At 38.9% G+C, this 24,463-nt stretch overlaps 1 protein-coding gene across 3 annotated transcripts in view; it reads left to right on the plus strand.

The window, feature by feature from the left end:
* The window catches only part of UXS1 (UDP-glucuronate decarboxylase 1), a 65,738-nt gene that overhangs the window by 32,863 nt on the left and 8,412 nt on the right, over nt 1-24,463 (plus strand). For all 3 annotated transcript variants that reach the window (XM_082333882.1, XM_082333884.1, XM_082333883.1), the window contains 4 exons: nt 7,785-7,889; nt 9,269-9,328; nt 11,708-11,829; nt 20,328-20,447. In XM_082333882.1, the coding sequence (XP_082190008.1) occupies nt 7,785-7,889; nt 9,269-9,328; nt 11,708-11,829; nt 20,328-20,447 (407 nt within the window). The remainder of the gene's footprint in view (nt 1-7,784; nt 7,890-9,268; nt 9,329-11,707; nt 11,830-20,327; nt 20,448-24,463) is intronic.

A 24,463-nucleotide genomic window follows, 5' to 3' on the forward strand; every position in this document is an offset into this window, starting at 1 on the left:
AGTCATTTCACAAATAACTTAAGGCACATACAAATACAGCTTCTAATTTTTTATGTGAGTGCCTTCAATACATTGCCTTTTTTTTTTTTTTTTCCTTCAGGACTTCCATCTCAGATTTTTCTCCCCTAGTCTTCATTCCATCTTCCAGATACTTAATACATTCAACTTGATGGTTTTAAATTGAACAATTACGGAAAGTCATGACAAGGCAGAAGATAACATATGCTACTTAATTTTGTTTGTCCAGAACCAAGTGCAATGGTGCCTGGGTCTCCGGTGAAGCTCTCCAAAACTGCTCCAGTACGAGCAATGTGCTAAACCTTTATAAAGTTATTCTAGTTTGCCTTAAGTTACAGGCAACATTTTTAACATTAGGAAGATGAATTTGTATTTGTAGTCCTTTTTAGTTCAGTGCAATAGAAATGTCTCGCTTCACTGTGTCAGCTTTTCTGGCCTGACCTACAGTAATGGAATTGGCGTAGCTGTTCTTTACAAGAGAAGTCCATACGTTTAAGCTGTAGATGCTTGTTTGTACGCTTGTGATCAAAGCTTTTCTGCTTAGTGCTTCCTGACTAGCAAGTACAGTGATGGATGCAGGTGCTTAGTAGAGTTAGTGACCCGTTTAGTCCTTTCGAGTACCGTGACACACGGTGAAGGCAGCAATCGAAGATGAAGGTCATTCCTTCAGGGGAAGGAATGTTGTTTCCTGTCCTGGGAAAGCTGGTAGATTCTGCCCTTACTATTCACTCAGGAAGCACGCAGAACACGTGCAGTGATACGGCTGGAAAGTAAAGATAGATGATATGAAGGAAGGTAGTTTTATTGCAATATTTTGTAAACGTCAGTGGTTATATTGATCATACTTGTTTAGCATTAGGGAAAACGCAAGACTAAAAGTTTGTGTCTGGATTTAGGTATTACAGAGTGCATGTATACTACATTATAGGGGTTTTTTTGAGCTTTCCGCATAGAAAAGGGCACAACTGACAAATTTTAGTGGCTGTTGACGTTGCAATATGTTACTAAAACTTTATTTATGTTGATCGTAGATTTCTATATTTGTCACTGGGTACCTGATGGCTTGAATGTTTATGCCAGCTTCTATGTGCTGTTTTGAAATGGATTTAATTTTTTGCCTTTTTTTGGCAAAATTGTAATATGAAAATTTTGTTTAATGTTTCTTTATTTTATCACTGGTCTACCATCCTGTGGTAAACTACTTCTTGCTGCTATGTTCACAGTGGCTTACAGAGTTCTAGCCCCTGATGTGAGTTATGTACAAAGCTTGCAGAACTTGTTATCATTTGTTCTTCTTTTATGGTCCTCACCTATCTACGTAAAGCTTTGCACAACCTTTCACACAGTCATTTTCAATTAATTGCACTATGGCTTAATTGCAAAGCTAGCTCAAGGCTTCTTAGCAGGCATGATTAAATGTTGTAAAACTTGCTTTCTTTACGTCATACAAAAGGAAGATGTGTGGAGGTCAATTGTAAGATGCATTTGTTCCTATCCTCCAGTAGATGCTGTCCCAGTCACCCAAACAGTTCATCCTCTAGGGTAGCTTTCCAGGGTTCTGGCTTGAGGAGAGATTAAGTTGCCTGCTGTATTAAATAACTGCCAACTTTGTGCTAGAGCACACAAGGTTGTCAGCCAAGCTAGGTAGGTGGCTTTGTCTGGCATGTCTGGCTGGTCTGCTGAAATTCTGAGATAAAAAAGTATGTGTTTTTTAGACTTGACAGTTAAAAGAGAGAAGGTGGAAGAAGAAATACTGTACTTGACTCAACATCCTCAGCTTGATGCCTCCAATGTGACCAGTTTGGGGAAGAAACTTGCCTTTCCACCTTTCTGAAATGTCCAACACTCTCTAAATGTTTTTGAAAACGAGCAATGTTTTGAATTGGTCTAAAGCCAATACTCTAAAGATTCCTTCCTAGGGAAGGGGGAAACCTCCTGGAGCTGCCTGGCTGTCTGTCCCTTTGATGTAGAAGATGGTCATCTGACACTTGGCAAATGCCCCATCTTCCATCCGTCTGCTAGTTCTGCTCTTGCTAAACCTTTTCATCATGGGGATCTGTTTTTGCCTTTGTGCATACGGGAGGAAGTATGTTGAGGCAAACCAGACTCAGACAAGGCAAGACCGTGTCTCTGGCAAGGAAAACCTCCTTTGTCTCCCAGCTTCTTCCTTTGTCACCTTTAAAGTAATTGCCAGCTGGGAGACAAAGTGAGGACGAAGGACCAGGGGAAGAAGAGTGCTTTCTCTTTTTTCTTTTCTTTTTTCTTTTTTCTTTTTTTTTTTTTTTAGCACTGTCCATTACACTTAGCTTCTTGTTTAAAAATAAGTAAATAAATTTGAAGACTATAAGGAACCTTTGGGGTTTTGTATTTTGTTTGCATTTGTTTCTAGCTAACAATTACATGGCCACTTGGATAATCACAGGCCTAGCTGTATCCTGACACAGCAAAAGGAAAGGCAGTTTTTGGCCCTGTTATCTGAATTGCCATGTCCTGTTAAAGGAACCATTCCTGTAGGAGCTGCTGGGTGTCAAAAAATTCAGCAGGTATTTAAAAAACAACAAAAATAAAGTGGATGGAGGTGGGGAGGCAGGAAAGTGTTCACTTCTGCTTTGACAGACTAGGATTGGGCAGTAAGTTACTGATGGACCACAATGTTTTTGAAGTGACATTTTCACTCCGCAAAAATTCCACCACAGCCCCTTGAAAACTAGATTTAGAAAGGGCTGTGAAGGAATGAGTAGAGAGAAACAGCATAAAACTGAGGTCAGAGTTCAACTCTGCATTGGCTGCAGGTGGCTTTAGCTATTACTTTGTTCATTTTTCTGAGCCACGGTGCTTGAATTACCTGCTGCCTGCAGGCAGCAGTCAGCGGCTTCTCTGAACGTTTCTTTCGTTGGCTTCCAGTCCACCCCTTTTCTTTGGTTTCATGACAGTACCATGCTGTGGGAAGGGGATGCTTACGTTCAGAGGCATAACTTGAGGCAGTCATGTATTTCATTCATATTCATGGCTCATCTGTAGGAGGCATGTCAAAGTTCAACAGACCAATTAAACTTTACCCCATGCTACATGTTTGCATTATTGCGCCAACACAAGAAATCCTGCAAAATAATTTGATTGAGTTTTATTCATTACTGAAGCTTACAATGTCAACAGTGACCAAAATAAGGAGAAATTATTGCACGTCACACTTCTTCACACAGAACAATTAACTGTTTTCATGTTGCAGACAGAATCCTAAAAGTTTCAGTTGCATTAGCAATGGGGGCAGGGCTTTGAATTGAGTCTGAGCTGGGAGCTCGCTTCCTCCAGCACTCACTGTGTCAGATCATCTTTGGATACTAAATGTTTTGCTACTATACGTTGCCTTTTGTGAAAAGCTCTCTTTTGATACTGCGCTGGAGTTGATAGTGAATGGAAATACCAGTTTCTGTTGATCTGAGAGCAAATAACAGAGCAGTCTGCTACATGAAATTGTATTTCTCTGCACTTTTTTTATGTGAGAATAAATCCTCACCAATGTCAGACATGTGCCAAAATTGTATCTCTAGCTTTTGGGGCTGTTTTGACGTCTTGTAGGTAGCTGGTCATCTCCGCTCTAGAGATTAACCACAGCAGACCAAAGAGAGCATGGCAACATACAAGAAGTAGATATATTTTGTCACATCTGCTTGAGCATACTGACTGCCAAATATCATTACTCTGTCAAGACGGTAAAACTTGAGGGTGATGGAGTCATGCACATTGCCTTAGAAGCTGATCTCATATTTATGCTGATAGTTAATTGTTCTGTGTGATGAGGTTTGACTTTAAATAATTTCTCCTTATTTTGGTCACTATTGACATTGTAAACTTAAGCAGTGAATAAAATTTAATCATAAATTATTTTGCAGGGTTTCTTGTGTTGGGGCAATAATGCAAAGAAGCAGCACAGGGTAAACTTTGACATTCCTCCTACAGATGGGCCAGTATGCACTCACAGGAGCTGTGAGCTTGCCCAGTAGACTTAAAAACAGCAGTTAATCTAGAAAAATGCAACTGTATGTGCAAGTACAATTCACTAAGGACTCAGAAAGTAAGTAGGTTAAATATTTTACCGTGACAATTTTGCCAGTATTTTTAAAGCTTTATTATTATAACACATGCTTATCTTAAAAAGGATGTAATGTTTTAATATGAAGAGATGCTTGTGCTTTGAAGGCTTTTAACTACTTTTAATTTTTCATTGGTTAAAGGATTGTTGAAAAGTAATAGGTACATTCCACATGGATAAATGAAGCCACTTACATACACTGTCACCCTAACCACTCTGCTTTTTTTACATTAGAGAGAGGTCAGGAAGCAAAGGATTGTGTGCTTGCTTTGTCAAATGAGATTTGGGAATCAGGGAAGAAGGGAAGTCTTCAACAGGAAACACATTCCTCTAACATCTCAGTGTTCTCAGCTAGTTGAGAGTAGGTGGTAACTTCATATTTCATATTTTTTTCTTGCTACTTGTACCTCAGATACAGCCTGTGCTGTTTAAGCAAGTATAGTTATAGTCAAATGGAGAAAAAGAAAAATTGGGGCAAGTTTGGATTTTATTTTCTTTTTTTAATATGAAAGTCAAGGATGCTTCTACCCTGGTTTTGGTAGAAGAATTAATTCAAAACTGGAGAAAAAAGTTCATTATGTCACAGATACTGTGAAAGTTAAACCCAACAGAGGGCCAACGGTAATCAAGACATTGTCAAAATACAGCTTTATTTTATATTGCTGTCATTCGCTACTGCTTGTTAATTATAATTAATTAACCTGAGAAAGTAGTTAAAAGAAAAATGTTTGAGTGTACCATTTGACCAATAGTGTTCTGTTCTAGGGCAAGACAGCCTTATACCGTGCAAAATTGTCTACTGTCAGAATAGCAGCTAGCCTTGACTTTTCCAGGTTCTTTCAGGTCTCAGTGCTGAGTCGTCTTAAAAAAACAAACTTTCCTTTTGTAACACAAAGAAGGAATTACTTTCCCTTCTTCCATCCTGCTATTCTAATTCTTACATCACCTTTTGACTACTTTTCTTGGATGGCCTTGGTAAGGGATTTGTTCTTTTTCTTTCTTGAGCATCACTTTCTCTTATTTGATCTTACATTTAATTTTTTTTGGCATTCGCTTATCCATGTTCTTTTTTTTAAGTAGTTTTGTGATTCCTGTTACATTGAAGACAGAAAGACATTTTTATATTTATAATAGTTGTGTTATGAAAGGCTTGCAGGTTGAGCTTTGTTGAATATCAGATACTGCTTGTGAAAATGAGTCTGGTTTTATTGGTTTGTTTTTATTATAATTTACCAAAAAAGTCTTTTTTCCCTGTAGTACCTCCATCTTTTGTATTCTTATCTCATGCAAGGCATTTTGCAACCTTGATTTGCTGAAGCTGGTCTCAAATTAGAATTTGCCTAAGATTTTCATGATTACCAACGTTAATCAACTAATATCTTGGTATTCTTTTAGGTTTTGTATTTAAGACTGATTCTGGTGTACTGCACAGCTTATTGAGGTTTTTTTCAATTCTTTAAATTTGCTGGGGTGAGCAATTTGAATTTCTGAAGTACAGAGATAGGAACTTTCCTGATGGCCTGTTACAAAACCAAAGTTGAGTGAAGTCCTGTGTGCTTCTTTTCCTTGTATCAAATACCATTTATGATACCTACACGTCTTCTGAACTAACTTGATAGAAATGACTGCCATGCTTGTTCTGGAAATAGACCATTTTATGAAAATGAGTAAATAGCTGAAAATAAACAAGTAAGCCTGACTACTGGGTGAACAGACAGCAAAGCACAGTTCATTTAGCTCAAGATAGAAATAAACCAAAGTAGAAGAAGTTGGAGAGAGAGAAGGAAGTCCTGATTGATGATATATTTGGCCTTTGAACTTAAAATCTGTTACAGCCTTTATTCTCTTTTCTCTCTCTGTTCTCTTGTGCTAGGAATAATTGTTAAATTAAAAATCATAGAATGGTTTGCACTGGAAGATATCTTAAAAGACTGTTTAGTTCTAACCTGCCTGCCATGGGCAGGGACACCTTCCACTAGATCAGGTTGCTCAAAGCCCCATCCAACCTGGCCTTGAACACTTCCAGGGAGGGGGCATCCACAGCTTCCTGGGAAACCTCTTCCAGTGTCTCACCACCATCACAGTAAAGAATTGCTTCCTAATATCTAATCTAAATCTACCCTCTTTCAGTTTAAAACCATTACCCCTCGTCCTGTCATTACACTCCTTGATACAGTCCCTCCCCATCTCTCCTGTGGGTCCGCCTTTAAGTACCGGAAGGCTGCTATAATGTCTCCACGCAGCCTTCTCTTCTCTAGGCTAAACAACCCCAGCTCTCTTAGTCTGTTCTCATATGGGAGGTGCTCCAGCCCACTGATCATCTTCGTTGCCCTCCTCTGGACTCGCTCGAGCAGGTCCATGTCTTTCTTATGCCAGGTGGCCCCAGACCTGGACACAGCACTCCAGGTGGGGTCTCACCAGAGTGGAGTAGAGGGAGAGCATCACTTCCCTTGACCTGCTGGCCATGCTTCTTTTGATGCAGCCCAGGATACGGTTGGCTTTTCTGGGCTGCAAGTGCACGTTGCTGGCTCATATTCAGTTTTTCATCCACTGGTACCCCCAAGTCCTTCTCAGCAGGGCTGCTTTCAACCCCTTCATTCCCCGGCCTGTATTGATACCGGGGATTGCCCCGACCCAGGCGCAGGACCTTGCACTTGACCTTGTTGAACTTCATGAGGTTCACACGGTCCCTAGCCTATAATCATGACAGTGGTGTAACTGTTTAGTTTTTCTGTACTAGGCTCTATTTTGCTGTTGTGCAGAATATGTATTTCCTATGGATGATTTGAATCTTTAGGTTTTTTTTACACCGCAATCACAGAAATGCAGCAAATTTAATTAGTTAAGATTGGGACTTGCGTTACCTGGGCGATCTGTTGCCAGTACCCAAGCTACCTTATTTTGAATTAGGTTAGGTATCAGTATACCTTCATTGATTGCAAGGTATGGTCTAGCGTGTTAGTTAACTGTATTTGGTAACTGGGGAGGCTGGAATCTCTGTATTTGGGGGGAGGCATTGTTTGGGTTTTTTTGATAAAGCTAAAATGCTGTATTATCCAAAGTGCAGCATAGAACACCAGTGGAGCAAAGGTGTATATAGGGCAAAAGGACAAAAGTTGCATGCCCATATCTTAGCATATGTATTTAAAATATAAATGTGATACTGATCCCATTAATATTTCATTGTCAAGTGGCTTACAAATAAAAATACAATATTTATTTTTCCCAAAAGGTTCCTCCCGGTATTAAAAAATGTTTTTTCCATCTTTACTTGGGATTCCATTTGAGAAAAATACTCTAAAGCTGGTAGTCGCTTAAAAACTTGAGGGTCATAGAATGTTGCATATACTTTTGCAGCTTCTAAACAGTACTCAAAACTAAAATTTTTACAAGTGAAAAATGTCAACACCCAGCCAGACTTCTGTATCGGTGTGTAGTGTTGATATATGCTATGCTTTAGTTTTTGTTCTACTAAAAAGTAAGTCTTGCTTTGGGTACAACAGGTTTGCATACATATATGTTATCTGTAGGTGGCAACATAGGAAGCGCTGAGTTCCAGTGTTAGGAAATGCAGAAAGAAGTACCTGTTTCTTGACCGTAATGTTTTCTCATTTTAATATGTTACATGGGAAAATAATAATGCTTTCTTTCCCCCCTCTCTGGTTTTCTGTAGTGGACCAGATCTATCATCTAGCATCTCCTGCTTCTCCTCCAAATTACATGTATAATCCTATAAAAACATTAAAGACCAACACTATTGGGACATTAAATATGCTGGGTAAGTGAAAATCTTTTGCCTTACTTAACTTTGTTAGACATAATATAACCTGGACAGAGTTACTGGAGGGAGAGGAGGATGGAGCAGATGAGTTGAACATTTTAAAAAGTTGATTCTTTAAGAAAAATAAGGGGGCGGGGTTTCCCCTCTTTGAAGATGTTTATATTTTTCCTTTAAACATATCTACAGATGAACTCTGGCAACATGCAAGCTCAGCTATTAAAGCACAAGAACTTCATGACTGTAACTTGGCTATGGAGTAGTAACTGTGCAGTATTTATAGAAGTCACAGGAACAATTAAGAGCATGGGATTTTTATAGCAAAGTTGTGTCCATGACTGCACTTCTTACCTTGGTGACTGTGGAACATTCCCACATTTGCCCTGAGTGACTGGTCCTTTCCATCACAGCAGATGTTGAACTGGGTGCGACTGCGTTGGCTCTGGAAACCCTGAACAGCAAGAGCACTGCACCCTCTTGTGCGTGCCTTGGCTAGCAAATTCTGCAAGAACATTTAATGTCTGGCTTCATGCTAGGCAATTACAAGGCAACATTTTCAGCTTTGTCTATTAGTTTTGATGCTGGGAATGGGCCTATGAAAAGAAGGCCTCAAGCTTTCACTGCTTTTTCCTTCCATCTTTGATCCATTTGGCGTATGCTGCAGCTTGAACTGAGTGTCAGTGATCCTAAGAGTTATTAGGAGTCAAAAAAACCACTGGGCATTAGCTCAGCTGAGTTTCTCATTTGAGTGATACTCTCTCTATTGAGTACAATTCAGAGAATTAAGTAATTTAGAAGCTATTGAGGTACCAGACAGTTGTACAGCACAGATGAGAGATTTCTTTGATTGGCCATGCCAACTTGAAGGCTGCAAAGTCATTGAAATGGAGTGCAGAGTAATCTCAAGTGATTTGTAGGATCATCCAGGCTGTTTAAAGGAACACAATAAAGGGAAAATGATTGGTTTTGTCCTATAACATGTTATTCTGTATCAGCTTCTTTATGTAGCTTATCTTTAAGTTTTGGTAATCCTAAAATGGTGTGTTGTTTCAAGATCCTGATTTCGTAACCGGAATGGTTTATGCTTCCTTGACCTTTGTTTAAGGTGTAATATGTTAAGTTCTTGGATCTTGGTTCAGCGTAACTTTTAGTCCCAGAAGCAAACACATCACACATGTGGGTGCTGCTCTGCCATTTCTCAAGTCTTCCAGCTTGGGAGTGGGATCTATGTATGTGATTTACAGCTAGATTTATCTAGTGAGAGAAATCAAAGTCTCTTTAAAAGTATGTAAAATGGGATCACGCTAAAGCAGTTAATGTGACTGAAAGATACTTGAACTTGATCTAATCATGGTTTTTTTTCCCTTCCCAAAATACAGGGTTAGCCAAACGCGTTGGAGCACGGCTGCTGCTGGCCTCTACATCTGAGGTATATGGAGGTAAGAAGGATAAAAGTTTTTAGAGCTCTTGAGATGTGACTGTCTAAGAGGGTATTTACAAACCTTTTGTTGGATGACTGATAGATTTTCATCACTGTCTTAGCTTGATTTCTTTATCAGATGTACTTCTCACAGCTTAAAATGTCGGCGTTTAGTACTTGCTTTAAATCTCTAGTCAGAGTGGCGGAAGGAGGCTCAGACTTTGTCTGTAACTTTCCTATGTAGTAGTTTATGGCTCTTTTTCAAAAGGTTTGTGGGGGAATTTTGAGTGTTGAACTCTGATTAAAATCCATATGCCATAATGAAAACCTGTGAAGGAAGATAATTTCAGTAGCAAATCTGGTTCTGTCTTCTCCAGTTGTATTGTTACAATTTAGCAATTGCCGTAGTGTGTGCCGCACAGTGCAAGAGACAAGGACGTAACCTCCAAGCTAAGAAAATAGTGATTGTGCATGCGTGCCATTGCGGTGTCTCTTCAAATGTAATATTGAGAAATAGTGCCATATCTCTCCTTCCTTTTGCTGTTACTTGGAAGTGAAGTAGCGAGAGAATAACTGATAGAGCTGCTAGCTGGATGCAACAAGAATCTTTAGTACTTTCTTGGGGTGTGTGACAGACCATGTGCCTACTAGAGAAACTTCCTGCTGTTGTGGACTCTTGCCTAATTGATAATAGCAGTGTTGCAAGGTTAATGGAGACATGCAGGCACAGTCACCTGCTCAACGTTAGTAGTTGTGAGAGAGGCTTTAAAAAACAAAGCAGCAAACAAAAATACTCATCTCTGTAACAAGATGCAAAGCTTTGTGAGGAAAAAGTGGGGAAGGACAAAAAATCATATCTCAAGGAGTACACTTTTGGTGGAATAACTTCAGTCAAGAATATTCAAAGCAAATACCCAAGCAAGAGAATCCGGTAAGATTACCGGGCAACCAAATAAGTGGCTTGAGCATGTGCAGCATTCCTACTGCCTCCCTTGCTTTTGATTATCCACGGTCAGGCTCCACAGAGAGAAACGGTAGCCCCAACGACTCTTCTGTAATTGAACAAACTCCCTTCTGGAACAGGGGACCAACAGGCAAAAAAAACCCCCAAGTTTTGGAGCCTTATTGCTCTGCTACAGTCCACCTGCTGAAGTGGAAAACTTGAAACTCCCATTATCAGGCTTTGTTGTGCCAGTAAAGCCAGTGGAGAGAGTCTACTCATATCATACTCTGACTAAACAGACAAAAGTCATTTTGCTGAAAAATAAAGGACAGAAAATAAAGTCAGAAAATATCTGTTAGCTGTCTCCACAGGAATTCTCAAAGGAGTGCTGTATAGAGAGCTTCCAAGTGCTTTGTAAGGCTGCTTCTGCCAGAAGGGAGACAGAAACTGAAGTGGCCTTCCAGATCACAGCACCTTCTGGGACCCTTTTAAGAATGCTATATATGCTTTTGTAATCGTGTAAAACCTCTCTGCATTTGTCATTTCCCTCTGGATCTCATGTAGCAAGAATTCATTTGTAATCATATCAGTGAGCAGCATAAAAACTGGAGAGGTTAATCAGAACTGACCATCAATGTTGTTTCAACAATTAAACTGTAACACTTGAAAGTTTAGTAGTAATGTATGCAAACTTCAAACCCAGTAGGGAGGGTAAGGCAGCACAGATAGCAAAGTGGGGAAATGTAACAAAATGATTGTATTGTTTCAAGCATATGGAGCAAACACATGGACACATACAGAGCTGGGAGATTTTTGGTTGATTGGTTTATTTAGTAATCAAGAGCTTCTGTACTGGATCAAACCAAAGGATTGTCTAACCTGATTGATTGTGCCCAGTGATAGCTAGTAAAAATGCTTAGGACAAAACAGAAGAAACATAGCAAGTACATTGTGGTATATCGCTCTACTCTTTCTTCTTTAAGAAATGCAGTACTTCTCCATTTTGTCCATTTTTCTTTCCTTGTTTCTTATTTTATAAAACCTGAAGACACTTTACTTTCTTTTTTTCCAAATAAGTGCTGCCTACGTAACCTATATTTCCTCTGAATTACATTAGATAAGAGTCTTATTTGTTCCCTTGAGCTAGTCTGTCTTTGCAGAGAGGAGTTGAATTTAACCCTCTGTTCGCACACTCTTTTAGGGGAAAGCAGGCGATGGCTGTTGTTTGCCTGTGCTCAGTTATCATACTAGAGTCTCACATCTTCCATAACTGGCATTTTCGTGGTTCTAGTGAATGCACTTCTAAGGAATGATGTTGAAACTTAGTATCTTTTAAATGCATAGTTCAGAGAGAAGCTGTTAAACTGTGGAACACCAGTGATCTACTGTAAGTTTCATTATATATAGTCACCTTTTTGACAGAAGATCATTTAAGGTGTTTTTTTTACCCCATAGATCCTGAAGTTCACCCTCAAAATGAGGATTACTGGGGCCATGTGAATCCAATAGGTCCAAGAGCCTGCTATGATGAAGGAAAGCGGGTTGCAGAGACCATGTGCTACGCATACATGAAGCAGGTATTAAACTTGTATCAGATTCAATGGATTTTCTGTAAGTATGAGGTCCAAATGTGTGGGAAAACTGGAATATGTGTATTTAGGGGTAGGAGGGCAAAAGAGAATGTCTTGAGTAGGAACGTTCATACTGTAGCTGCAAAATCTGTTTTCTTTAATGCAAAAGTTGTATTACTCCCATCTGTTGTGTTTTTTCGGATGAGCAGTGTTCTTCAAGAAAATGTGCTTTAGTCTTCTTGATAGACGTATTATGTCTTTCAGTGTCATAAATAGTTTTTAGACAGATTAAACTCAGGTGACCTTACTAACTTGGGAGCCAGATAACAGTTATTTTAAGTTGGTCCTGTCCTGAGAAGTGCTTTGCTGAATAGGGCCATTACTGATAAATGTGGAATGTTTAATGAGCATAAATGAAATCAGAATATACATGTAAGGATGAGGAAGTTCTTTAATGAGTACCCATACAGGAGCAATGTATTTTAAATCACTTTAGAAATGTCTTAAAATTATGTAGGTATAAATACATCTCTTAACGAAAGTTACGAATACTTAGCTATGTAATGCACTTTTTCAGACAAATACGGTAACATGAGGTTAAAAATGCAATTTAAAACATGTTTGTGAAATGATACATGCCAGTTTCTGTGGGGTTTATAATCAACAAGTAGAAACTCATCATTAACTAACCCAGCATCAACTCTTTACCTGTATGTGAATCTTATTTACTTGCTGTTCAGCTCGTCTCTGGGGGACTGTTTGATTAGAAAATGTGGCATACTAAAGAAAACCATATCACTGTTTCTTGGTGTTTGCAGCCTTAATATACAAAGGTATAAATCATCAAAGGTAGTATAGTCTGTAGAATTTTAAACATTTAAATGATAAAAAGCTAAGGGCTTTTAAAAACCTTGAAAACAGAATTAAACTTAAGTGGTAAGACTTTAGGGATGGTACTTTAGTACAGAGGTTGTAGTAATTTTCTCTTATTTCTTCTGCCAGACAGAGAAAGCAGAGGTTCGCGTCTCCTTTGTTCTCTTTTAAATCATTTAAGGTACAATATGGAGGTACTGCTCTTGTTCAGGATGATGTCTTCTATACTTCACTGTAGAAAAATATTCCTCATGGATCTGGAAATCTGTTCGCAGTTGAATATTGTAGATTTTATGAGAAATTCTTGTGCTGTAGGATATTGATTTTTTCCAAGTTTGTGGTACACACTGCAGTATTCTTTTAGAAGGGCAAGACTGTAAATCATTTTGAAAATCACGGGCTGTATCTTAAAGCCACAGGATGAGTCATGATACTATCCCATAAATTTTATGCAGGATTTACAAAGGATATTAAAGATTTGTAAGGTGGAACTGTGATGCACACATACATTAAGTGAAAACTCATGATGCAAATGAGCTCTGTGTCCTAGGGGCAGCTCTGTGAGATATTTCTTGTACTTTATTATGGTTAGTGAAGTCTGCCCTAGCTTGTCCTACATTCAGGTATATTCTGAAAGACTGTTGAGCCTTTTTTCCCCCAGAATTTAGATGATACACTGTTATTAGTGGAGGAAACATTATCTTTTGCTAGTGGAAAAATCTGACTACTGCTATGAAAAGAAGTATTGTGCTTTTAAGGAGGTTTTCAGACAGGACTGACCTAGCCCAAAACAATTGGATTTTCAGGATTTCAGGCTAAAATGTTTCCAGAACCTTCTCAGCTTCAATAAAAAGAAGACACAAGCAAACTTATTTCTGCTTTTCTTGATAATTTCTTCCAGAGTTTTCCATCATCATACACATGGTTATGTACCTTATATATCTAATCATGTTTCCAAAAAATATAAGAATTAACTTCTACATTATACTTCCAGACAGGCTGTTTGAATCAGAACAGTTCTTGAATGTAGTCAAAGATTATGACTCTTTATTCACAGTTGTCAGAGTTCCTCAGTAGCCTGTCCTGACCAAGACCTTTTTTGTGTACTCTTTTCTGCTGGCAGCATTGTTTTGTTCTGTTATTTTGACCCTATGAATGAAGCATTTCTTGACTTTATCTCCTGTTTACAGCTGCTGTCTTTAAACAAGCCCAGCAGTACTTCCTTATCAAGGAGTCCAAGGGCAGTAGTAGCATTCTGTAATTTATAAGCATCTGCTTGAAAGGAGAGGTGGAGGGTTCAATATTGCTGGAGAAATGCAGGGCTCACAAATTCAGAGCATGTACACGAGTTTATCTTATCCCACGTGAGGCACCTGAGTGTGTGGTTTGAGAAGATATTTGCTGTAGGCTTCCAGGAGCAGCTCTCCCTCCTTCAGTTCGTGTGGGAGCATAGGTCAGCCATGCTCCTTAGTGTGAGTGGTAGTACCTGCTTCTGGAACTTTTCTCAAGCCACAGGAAGCTGTAGTTCCTTGCCTTGTTCATCTGGGAACTAAGATGCATCTTCTGATTCAGACTTCTTCAGAATTCCTTTCTCTTCATTTCTTTTTCAGTGCTTGCTAGCACTCCCTCCTGGAAAGCCTTTTTCAGTTCACTCACTTGCCTTAACAAGGTGCAAGGCATAGTTTTGAAACTCTCTGATAGTAACAACTGGTCAATCTGTTACCTTTCTCCATTCTCTACTCTTTATTTTTGTCACTATTCTGCCTGTCCTTCCTAGTCCTTCCAGTGCTTTATGCTTTTTCATAAACTTCATATACAGGTGTGTGACTTCAGTTATCATAACTAAATATTAAGTATAACCTTCTTTAAGTGGACCAGTATTATGGTCTGCCTTCTAGAATATTCTGTAACCAGGACTGTGAAGACTCAAGGTGCCAAAAAATTTTAATAGCTAACAGAAGAAAGGGAAGACATCTAGGAATTAAGTTTATTATATTAATGTGGGAGAATAACACATGCAGACTGATGTTGAAATTTGTTAAATATAGGAGTGCATTGCAATTGCAACACTAGGGTGATTTTCTGTTTTATATTGAGTTGTACTTTCCCCCTGATCCTTAATTCACAAATGAATTTGGTTTCAGTAATCATAAAAAGCCTTGATATAAAATGTAGGGGTAATGAAAACTGTTGATTGAATTGCAACTAAAAAGGCATTGAATAGTGAATAACCAAGTAGTCATTGAGTAAGCAGATAGAAAACAGGTACCTATATTGAATTAAAGCAATTTGCTTTAATGTCTTTTGGGAGTTTATCCTGTTTTCTCTAGATCATTGTTTCTTTGATATTCAATATATATTATTTTAAAGCATGCAGCATTCTTTTTTTGATGTTGTCATATTAAGTTTGTTAGCAGTTTGCTTAAGAAAAGATGCAGAATTGTTGCTTTTTGTGGAAGAATGGAATTGAATTTTTTGTGGTTCTGACAGCACAGGGGGAGAAGAGGAAGCATTGCATCTCTTCAGGGCAATAGTCAAAAGCCCAGAGAACAGTCCTTTAATGACACAGATGGTGGTTACTGTTGGAAGTATATCAGACCAAAGCTAAATTGTAGTGGTAAAAGATACTATGGATTCCTTTAGGTTTTTAGAAGCCACGCAGAGGAGTTTCACATCTAGGAATAGTAGTGATGCCAAGGTTGGAGAAGGGAGTCTGTAAGGTGCTACAGGCAGTCAGCCTCCTTGAGCAGTGCTTCTAATGTAGGTAAGAAGAGTTGAGATGCGACAGCCCCTCTCACTGCCGACTGAGAGGGCATTGGCACCGCTGTAGTGCAGAAAGAAAAGAAAAGAATCATCCACAATTCCTTTCCTTTGCAAAGTCTGAGAGGTCACACACTCACAGTTACGTTAATATTCTCAATAAATCTGGCAGTTCCATTGAAAATTTCAAGTACTGTTTGTTCTTAGTTGCTTTTATCTTCCTGATTAACTGGCTCCACTTTGAAAAAGGAAACAGTGCTGCTTTCAGCCATTGGTTCACAAACAGGCTTTTATACTTTGGAAAAGAGAAACCACAGATGAAAATCCTTTCCCATAGTTCAATAAAGTTAAGTCCCGCAAACTGTAATAATATAGAGATTAAATAATGCTAAGCTTTTGAAACTGGCTTGTTCCAGTTACTGTCGTACAGCCCTTCTGATGGTCCTGCCATTTTGTAAAACCTGCTGGTATGTAGCCTCTGTACTGTCAGATTAATGGATCTGCACATTTTCTGATGAGTTGTTAGAGCTGTCTGTAATAATTTTTTTGCTGCGTAGGAGCTCTGCACATGAACCAAAACATTGTGTTTCGTCCTGTGCAAATGTAGAAGTGGAATATAGTTTCCAAAGCTATCTGTTGTTATGGTATAGGGAGGTATATGTACATATATAGGGACATATATATAGGATATGTACATAGGGAGGTATGAAGAGACCTTGAAGAGAAGTTGTAGGTTTTTTAGTCTGGGAGATGTTGAACTATAAGCATGGTAATATTTCAATCACAAGATGAGAGTACTGGGGGTGTGCCTTGGTTGTGTTTGGGGACATGCACTATGCCAAAAGTAGTCAGATGATTGTGGTTGTCCTTCCTAGCTTGTTTAGGAGCTTTACTGTTTATGAAATTCAGATGTCAGCATCACTATTTTTGCAAAACAGTTTTGAAAAGCTGTTAGTAACCAGGAATTAATCTCGTTTTGCTTGTACATATATATAAAATACCTTGGACTAACCCTCAGTGTAGAGTGTTGTGGCTTAAACACGTCACAGATGGATCCTGGTGAACACTGTGCTAGTAATTCTGCTGTGATTACAGTTCAGGGTTTGGGGAACAATTTTGAGAGTTAGTTAATGATCTCTGAAACACATGGGAAAGAATATGAATCAGTAAGAAAGCGACACATAAAGCAAGGGATGCAGGCAACAATCTTAGTAATTTTAGCTGAAACATTGATAAAGACTTGTATCAGGTCACAGTCATATCCATGAAACTGTCTGGGCTTTCCCTGGCAGATATTTTTGGATGCTGGAGAGCAGACAATTGCAGCTTTCCCTTTCCTGATTTTATATGCAGGGAGGTCTAATTCATGCTCGCAGTTTAGATACATCCACAGACTTTACAAAGAAGGAAGCACTGTTAATTAGTAAGAGAAGCTTGCCTGATATCCTTATGAATTACAGCCACAGCATATGTTCAAGCTGCTTCAGTTAAAAGAACCTCTTGACATTTGAGTTGTATTCTGTATTGATCTATTTTCTGAGACAGTCAACACAAGAGATATCTTTTCTTAAAAGGCTAATAAAATTAAAATATGTCTTTTTAAATTAAGATGTTATCATAGCATCCTTGATACTTTCTGGAGCAGGGATTTCTAGAACTAGGTGGTAAAGACTCACACTGAAGACCATGGACAAGTTTGTTTTGCAGGGGAGACTAGATAACTAATGCTACTTTTTGACTGACAGCTATAGAATAAATAGTCTGAGTATTTATTCAGAGGAGGTATCTCTGTAAGCCATAACAATCTTTCTTGCATGTTTTCTGTCTTCCCACTCCATCTGTAGAGGCACAGTCTCTGTGAACGTGTCCATACTGGTAAATAATAGAGTGAGCTGAAGTGTTTTGGTAGCCCACAATGCTGCATTTTATTAGCTTGCTTCCAGACTCTTTTTTGGATCGCTCAAGGAACTTTCTCTTTGATTAATCTGCTATAGGAAGACATAGTCTTAAACCTTGAGGACGGAAGCCAGTTGATCACATTTGATCTCAGCATCAGGGATTAGTCTCAAGCTCTCTTTTGTTTAGCAGTATGAATGTGGGCCAAAGAGGTTTTTCTCCTTTCTCTAGGATATAATAAAATATTGTACATGACTTGCTGCCACAAATCTGGGGAAGTAATTGGCTTTGCTAGTGGGAATACAGTGGAGGTAGTCAGTCAAAATTAACATGTTGTTGTTGATATTCAGAGTAACAGGACATAGGTAGGAGTGTACCATAAGTATTTGTAGTCAGTTAGTACAAAAAGGAGTAGAATTACTCAACGTGCGAAAAGGATCACTTCAAAGGAGATGTTCATGAAAAGGCGAAAGGAGACTTAGGACAATTTGTAAGTTACTGGTTCCAAAATCTCTTTGTCTGTGGAAGAGTTTCTTTTGAGAAGATAGATCCCAGTTTTACAGGCACAAATGAAAATTCAGCTGCATAGAAAATAGATTTTTCGAAGCAGTAGGCTGCAGAGAAGAGCTTTGCTAGATGACACTATAAATAAAAAGTTACTCATTTTAAAAGACAACATTACGGTGGGGGGAGGGGAATAAATGGAAAGGAGAAGAAATACTGGATTCACAGTGGCTATGAGTAAGTGCCTATAGAAAATGTGTTGTTTTTCTTTTCTAGATCCCTTGCTAGTTTCCAGCCAATACTGGAAAACAAGGCTGCTGCTGTAGCTTGTGCAGAATGCAGTACAAGAGAGGCTTTTTGGTCAGCATTGTTTAATGAGTTATTTTTACCTCGAGCACTAGCTTCCAAGTGCCTCGTTTTCTGTACTTGTTATTCATGGCAGTATCTGGAAAGCCCACATGAAATACAATCCTTCCCTGAAGAAGTCAGTGTCCTTTTTAAGATAGAATGCTGGGCAAAACAAAGGAATGAGAAACTCTATCAGAGTATATATTTCCAGTTACAGTGAAGGCATTGGGAATGGCTCTGTAATATGCTGCTGGAAGTATATGTTTGACATGTTACGCTGCCATGCTTTTTTAGCTAACAGGAAATAAAGAATATCTTCCCAACTGATGCATTTTGCATGGGAAGGGACTTCTGCTGTTTCCAGGGTGTCTCAGCAGGGCCACATGGATGTTGTGAGGTTATTTTTTTGGCTCTGTTGTGGATGCAAGCTTCTTGTGTGACAAAGACCCAAGACCGTAGCTTTTCCTATGGCACAATAGTTACCTTCCTGGCTACCGTTAGCTTACAGTTTAGTTGCAAATATAAACAACGCTTGATCATGGTGACCAAAACCATACCTGCAGTTAAACAGAACTGGATGTTGTTTGGCCTTGTCCATACTAGGGAGTGTTGGGCTTTACCTATACTACGTGGTGTTTCCCATTTCTCAACACCAAGTAGTAGCTAAAGTGTTAAATGCACCTTTTGCCTCTCTCAGTCTCTCATCTGTAAAAAGATGATGCTATTGCTTTCACAAAACTTCTTTGAGGATTCATTTGTTTATGAATCACTTGGAGAGCCAAGAAAGATCAGATTTTCTTGCAAGTTTCTCTTGAACATGAAGCTACCTTTATTTCCAAGAAAAATGTGTTTCCAGGTCTCTCCTGAGTGAAGTTATATGTGAGCTGCAGCCTTCAGCCTCAGATGTACCAACAACACACTTCTTCCACACACACTCTTGTCTTCCAAGAAAATGGCAAGCATTGGTCTAAGCCTTAGTAAAAGGCATTGAAAATACAAGATGTTCTGTGTATCCTCTGAAGGAATAACTGAATGTTTGCAACTCCGGAACATTGTGCTTGTGACTTCAGTTGCTTCAGTTGAATCAGCAGCACAAAGTTTGCTTCAGATGAAAAGTGTTTCCTGTGACTGATAGAAGGATGGCTTTTTCTGGAAGGGGGGAGGACCAGGGGGTATGAGGAGGATGGATAGGCCTGGACTGAAGTTGACAGCTTCATTCCTGCCTTGTGGCTATCACTCTCAAGTGGTAGCATCTATCTGTTTACAGCATACCATGCTGCTCTGAACTCATCGGGAGCTAAGTGCATACTTGAGCTCACAAAGGCCAAACATCCTTCTTGTAGGCTTTATCAAGAACTGTGGCTTGTCCAAATGAGTGAGTGTCAATAAACAGAAAATACCTAGAGAGAGACTACTTCAATCTGCAGCTTCCCAGTGTTAAAATGTTTTGTCCAGACAGTTTCCAGTTTCGCATATTTGTTGCATTTTGCTTTGAAGATTCGCAAAATATCCTCCAGAAAGGACTTCTGGGAATGATAGAAATGTTTCTTGGAAAAAACTAAGCCATTGAAGAGACCTGGATTGTAATGCATGCATTTACACAGCCTAATAAGTAGCAGGGAGCTAAGAAACATTGTGGCTATGGTTACAAAGCCACTTACTTTGTAGCATGGGTAAAGATACTTACCTGAAGTGTTCAACTTTTCTGGTCTTTGGAAATGCTACCTTGGTACCATATCTGGTGATTGTGGGACTTCACTTATGTCCAAAAAATATAGATGAGTCCCAGATGAAATAAGTTATTGTTGGAAGGGTACTATTGAAAAATCTTAAAGTTCTTGTTGGAAGAAAATGTGTGTGCTGAAATCATCAGCTATTCTAGCACTGATTTAGAATTTGCATTACAAATACTGAGAACTAGTATACATCACCTTGCTGTATGCACTACGGTTTCCAGTAGGGTTGATGAGGGGTTAGAGGTGTTTCATGGTGAGAAAACAATGCCTGTTAAAGCTGTAAGAGGGATTCTTAAGAAAGCTTTTGGACAGGGGAGAGTTAATTTGCATTTTTAGTAAGAAAGACATTCTTATTAAGGTAATAACAATTTTTTTTTTTGCCTGCAGGAAGGAGTTGAAGTGAGGGTTGCCCGAATATTCAATACCTTTGGTCCTCGAATGCATATGAATGATGGTAGAGTTGTCAGTAATTTTATCCTACAAGCCCTCCAGGGAGAACCACTAACAGTAAGTAATGACCTCTCAGTGATATGAAGAGTTGTTGAGAAAGTGTTTTAGTCATCTGGAACTTTAATCTGTCACAACTCTTCTATGGGGACACAGCATGACAAGGCATACAGAATAATGTTTCGGTACTTCTTCCTGCTGAGGAACTTTCTCTGAATCCTTTTTGGAAGTTAGGCGTCTAAATGTCTTTTTGCAAGCTTGGAGATCAGTCTAAATTTTCCATGTATAACGTAACGTTAAAGGCCTTCAGGCTACACTATGTGTTAGTAAATAAAGCTGTCCAGGACTGTTTTTTCTTATAGTTGACAAACGGGTGTGGCATGACCCACATCTATACAGCTAAATTTTCCTGCCAAAGGAAGTTGCCACATCCAAACTATTTGGTGTGAATGGTCCTTGGCTCTTGATAATGCTTAAGCAATGTCACAACATTGTCTGGGAGAGCAAGAGGCCAATACTCTGCCTATACAGGCCGATACTCTGCCAATACTCTGCCAAAGATGCTGCTGGTAATGTAGCAATACAGACAGTGCCTGACCTATGCCCTGATCCTGTTTTGTTTACTGTTATAAAATAATGAGGATATGTAAAATAAATGAGGAGACATCCTGAAACAGGGAGAAGTAGTTTGGAATCTGAGATCAGTTGTAAGCTCATGGCAATGTTTACAGTTTATGTGACATACAACAGAAATTTCATATAAATATTTGTTAATATTGCCTAGATTAGAAGAGTGAAGTGCCAGGAAATCACTCAACGGCTTCTGCAAAATAACTAAAAATGTTGCTAAGTACTTCCACGGGGCAGCTATCATGAGATTGAGACAGCATTCCTTCTAATGGAGACTGTAAAATCCAGACTTCAGCCAGGAATTCCTCTAGGAAGGAGCAGGCAGTCCAAGGAGAATAGGATGGAAGTTTTGTGACAACTCCCACTACCGTGACTCTTGCGGAGCAAAATCTGAAACTGGACAGAATATTGAAGAGTCTAGACCAGGGAATAAGTCATGCTGAGGCAAGATGAAGCTTGATGTCCTGTGATAGATCTCCACTAACTCTAATCTTTTTCAAAGAATATGCCAAAATATGGCTACCCTGTGCAAAACTTGGGTAGTAGAAACTACCCTACTGACAGGGTGAAATCTAGAACTCTTTATAAAAAATAAAATTAAAAAAGCTCAAATTGTGTATATTCTGCAAAGCAATGCACATCACCTGACTTGAGTACACTGGTAATTTTTGAAACATTGGTCTTCTCTGGAGGTCAGCATTTGCTTGCTTGCTGTTTATCAGCGATTGTTAACTTAGGCAATTTGTTATTATTTTTTGATGTCATCAGTGATGCATCTTGGCTACTCTGTTGTTTCTAACCATTGCTAAATTTCTGGTTTAGGCTTGTGGTTATTTCAGAGTAACAAGCCTGTAGTAATTTGAATGCTGTGTTCACTACACTCCTAAAGATTTGCTTTTTCCCCAGAGATTTACTTTTTTCCTACAAAGCACTGTCAGTGTTCAGAGTATGGTAGCAATTGTGTGATGCTGACTGTGACTTAATGGCCAGTGTTTACTAGGACATATGACATTTAATGTCTCAAATAAGTCAGCGTTAAGACTGCAGATGTCAGGGCTTAGTCTTGAGTAGCTGACAAAACCAGTGAGCCCAGCTTGCCTAGTCTCTACTGATAGGAGTCTCTTCAGCACTGAATAGGGTAATTGCACAACCACATGGGTTCAGTACTTTTTTTCCTTTCAAAACATAAAAAAAAAAAAAAGCACTCAAACTCCTGCAGAAAGAGTTTCATTTTCTTACCCAGGCGTCCCCCTAGAGCTGCAGGTTGAGGCTGCTTCTGTTTGTTGCAAGACACTAAACAAGTAGAAGCTAGCAAGAAGATGGAGCTTCTTGCTTTGACACTTTTGATGCTTGTAGGACTCGCTTGTATCAAAATATGAGTGTAACCATATAGTGGTTTGTCAGTATTGTATGTTCCCAGGATGGCATCCTGGGGCATAAAGTCTGAGCCTCTAAATGCTGTTTAGGAAGCTCATCTAGCCTACAGAGGGTCAGAAGGTACTTCCATTTTTCAAGTTTGTTCTCCAGTGCATGTAGTGAGCTATTGCAATATTTGGTCTCTCAAATGTTTTTTCATTCATGCTTAGTTTCTCAAGTTTTATTGAAAATAGTACTGTAATCTTTTATAACAAGAACAGAATGAGAACACTAACTGGAAGTTTTGTGAAGCCTTACTAAATATGAAGCAGTTATCTTGTTTTAAAACATAAAATCCATGGGATATTTCAGAGCAACAATAAGAGAAGTCTGCAGTCAGCGCTGTTCTGTGGGAGGGAATACTGAAAGCTTTTTTTTTTTTGTAACTGCCATGCTGTCTAGACTTTATCAAGAATGTAACAGAGGATAAAGTAGAACATTTGGCCCAACATCACTGTTCTGTAGGGAGTAACTGTCTGACATTGAAAATCACTGAATATGAGAAAAGAACTAAGGAGAGAGTTGTTTAGCCGACCAGGTCAAATAAGCAGTAGTTGAGACCAAAAAAAATTTCACCCTTGTATCATCACAGAATTTGGCTGACAGGAATACCAAGCGTTCACCTTTTTACAAATTGAATGTGTTCAATCTCTTGGTTCAAAGTTAAATAATCTCTTGAAAAAACAATCTCTTTAATTTGAAGAAATTATAGCCTATGCAAACATGACCATTGTTGCTTTGTATTATTGTAAAGGAAGGGTTTATTAAGAGAAATTGCGAGGTATGAAGAGAAATTGGGAGGAGGAAACTACATTGTATTTTCCAGCCACCACCTGCACATAGGAAAGGTAGCCACATGGATAACTTTGCAGAAATCATGCACAGGTTATTTAGTTCTGTAAAATTTATCCTACAAGTTAAGAAAAAACAAGCAGGGAGCGCTATATACGTACACAAAATCTGCTTCCTGTTTGCTTTGGGAGTCCATCGGGCTGTCAGTGTGCTTTCCTGGTGCATTCCGCTCAGAATCGGTTATTGAATAAACTCTTAAACCCCTGATCTTACCCAGTGCCTACCGAAATGTGAACTCTTTTGGTTCTGAATCGGGCTTAGAGAGCAGCAGGCTTACCAAGTGACAGATGATGGCATGTATACCAATTGTATTGTCTGTCCTGTCCCCTAGGAAAACAAACATGCTTTCTATTCTGTCCTTCCAAAAAGCTTTTCTGTTGTAGCAGGTTGATGGTAAGATGTGTGCATCCCCAGTTAAGTGTTTTCACCACTTAAATATGCCTACTGATAGCTTTCAGAATTTAAGTATTCATGTTCTAGGGACTTTAGTACTACACGCAATTAAACTGTGAAAAAATGTTATCTGACACCATTATGTACACTTTAAGTATACCTTAATGTATGTTTGAATTTAAACACCTTGCTTTCTCCAAAGTGCCAGCACATAACCTGAGAAAACTTTTTTCCCCTCTAAGATATTGATACAAATCTGTACAGGTGACTTTGGGAGTCATATCCTCTAGAAATTTTTCTACCTCCCATTTCCCCAGGCAGTAATATTTAGAGCCACATGACTTTTTTTTTTTTTTGTCCTGATTGCTTTAAACGCTTACGGTGCTATTTTCTTGACAATTTTTTTAGAGACCGCTAACATTTGGTGGTCTCTTTGAAGTTGGCTGTCGTTAATGAGCGAATAAAAATTGCTCGTCATAACCACATCTTAGTAGTTTGAGGTTTGCTTTAAATATTTGACGCTCTTTTCTGGCTGAGTGCATGCTGCAGCCTCTCTCAGTGTTCCAGGAGAGGACAAAGCATCACTCTGTCCTACATCCCTGAGAATGTTTCATACATGCAGAGTTCTGGTTAGCAAAATGCCTAAGGATATGTTTACTGGAGACACGTCCAAGAGGAAGACGACCTTCAAAGAACTGATACTTTGCCAAAGGCTCTGTAAACACATCTTTTTCCATTCCTGTAATATTGAGCTTGTGCCTCAGGTGTTTCTCCTTGGCCCGTTT

The sequence above is a fragment of the Platalea leucorodia genome (assembly GCF_965183815.1).
Source record: "Platalea leucorodia genome assembly, chromosome: 2".
Classification (NCBI taxonomy): Eukaryota; Metazoa; Chordata; class Aves; order Pelecaniformes; family Threskiornithidae; genus Platalea; species Platalea leucorodia.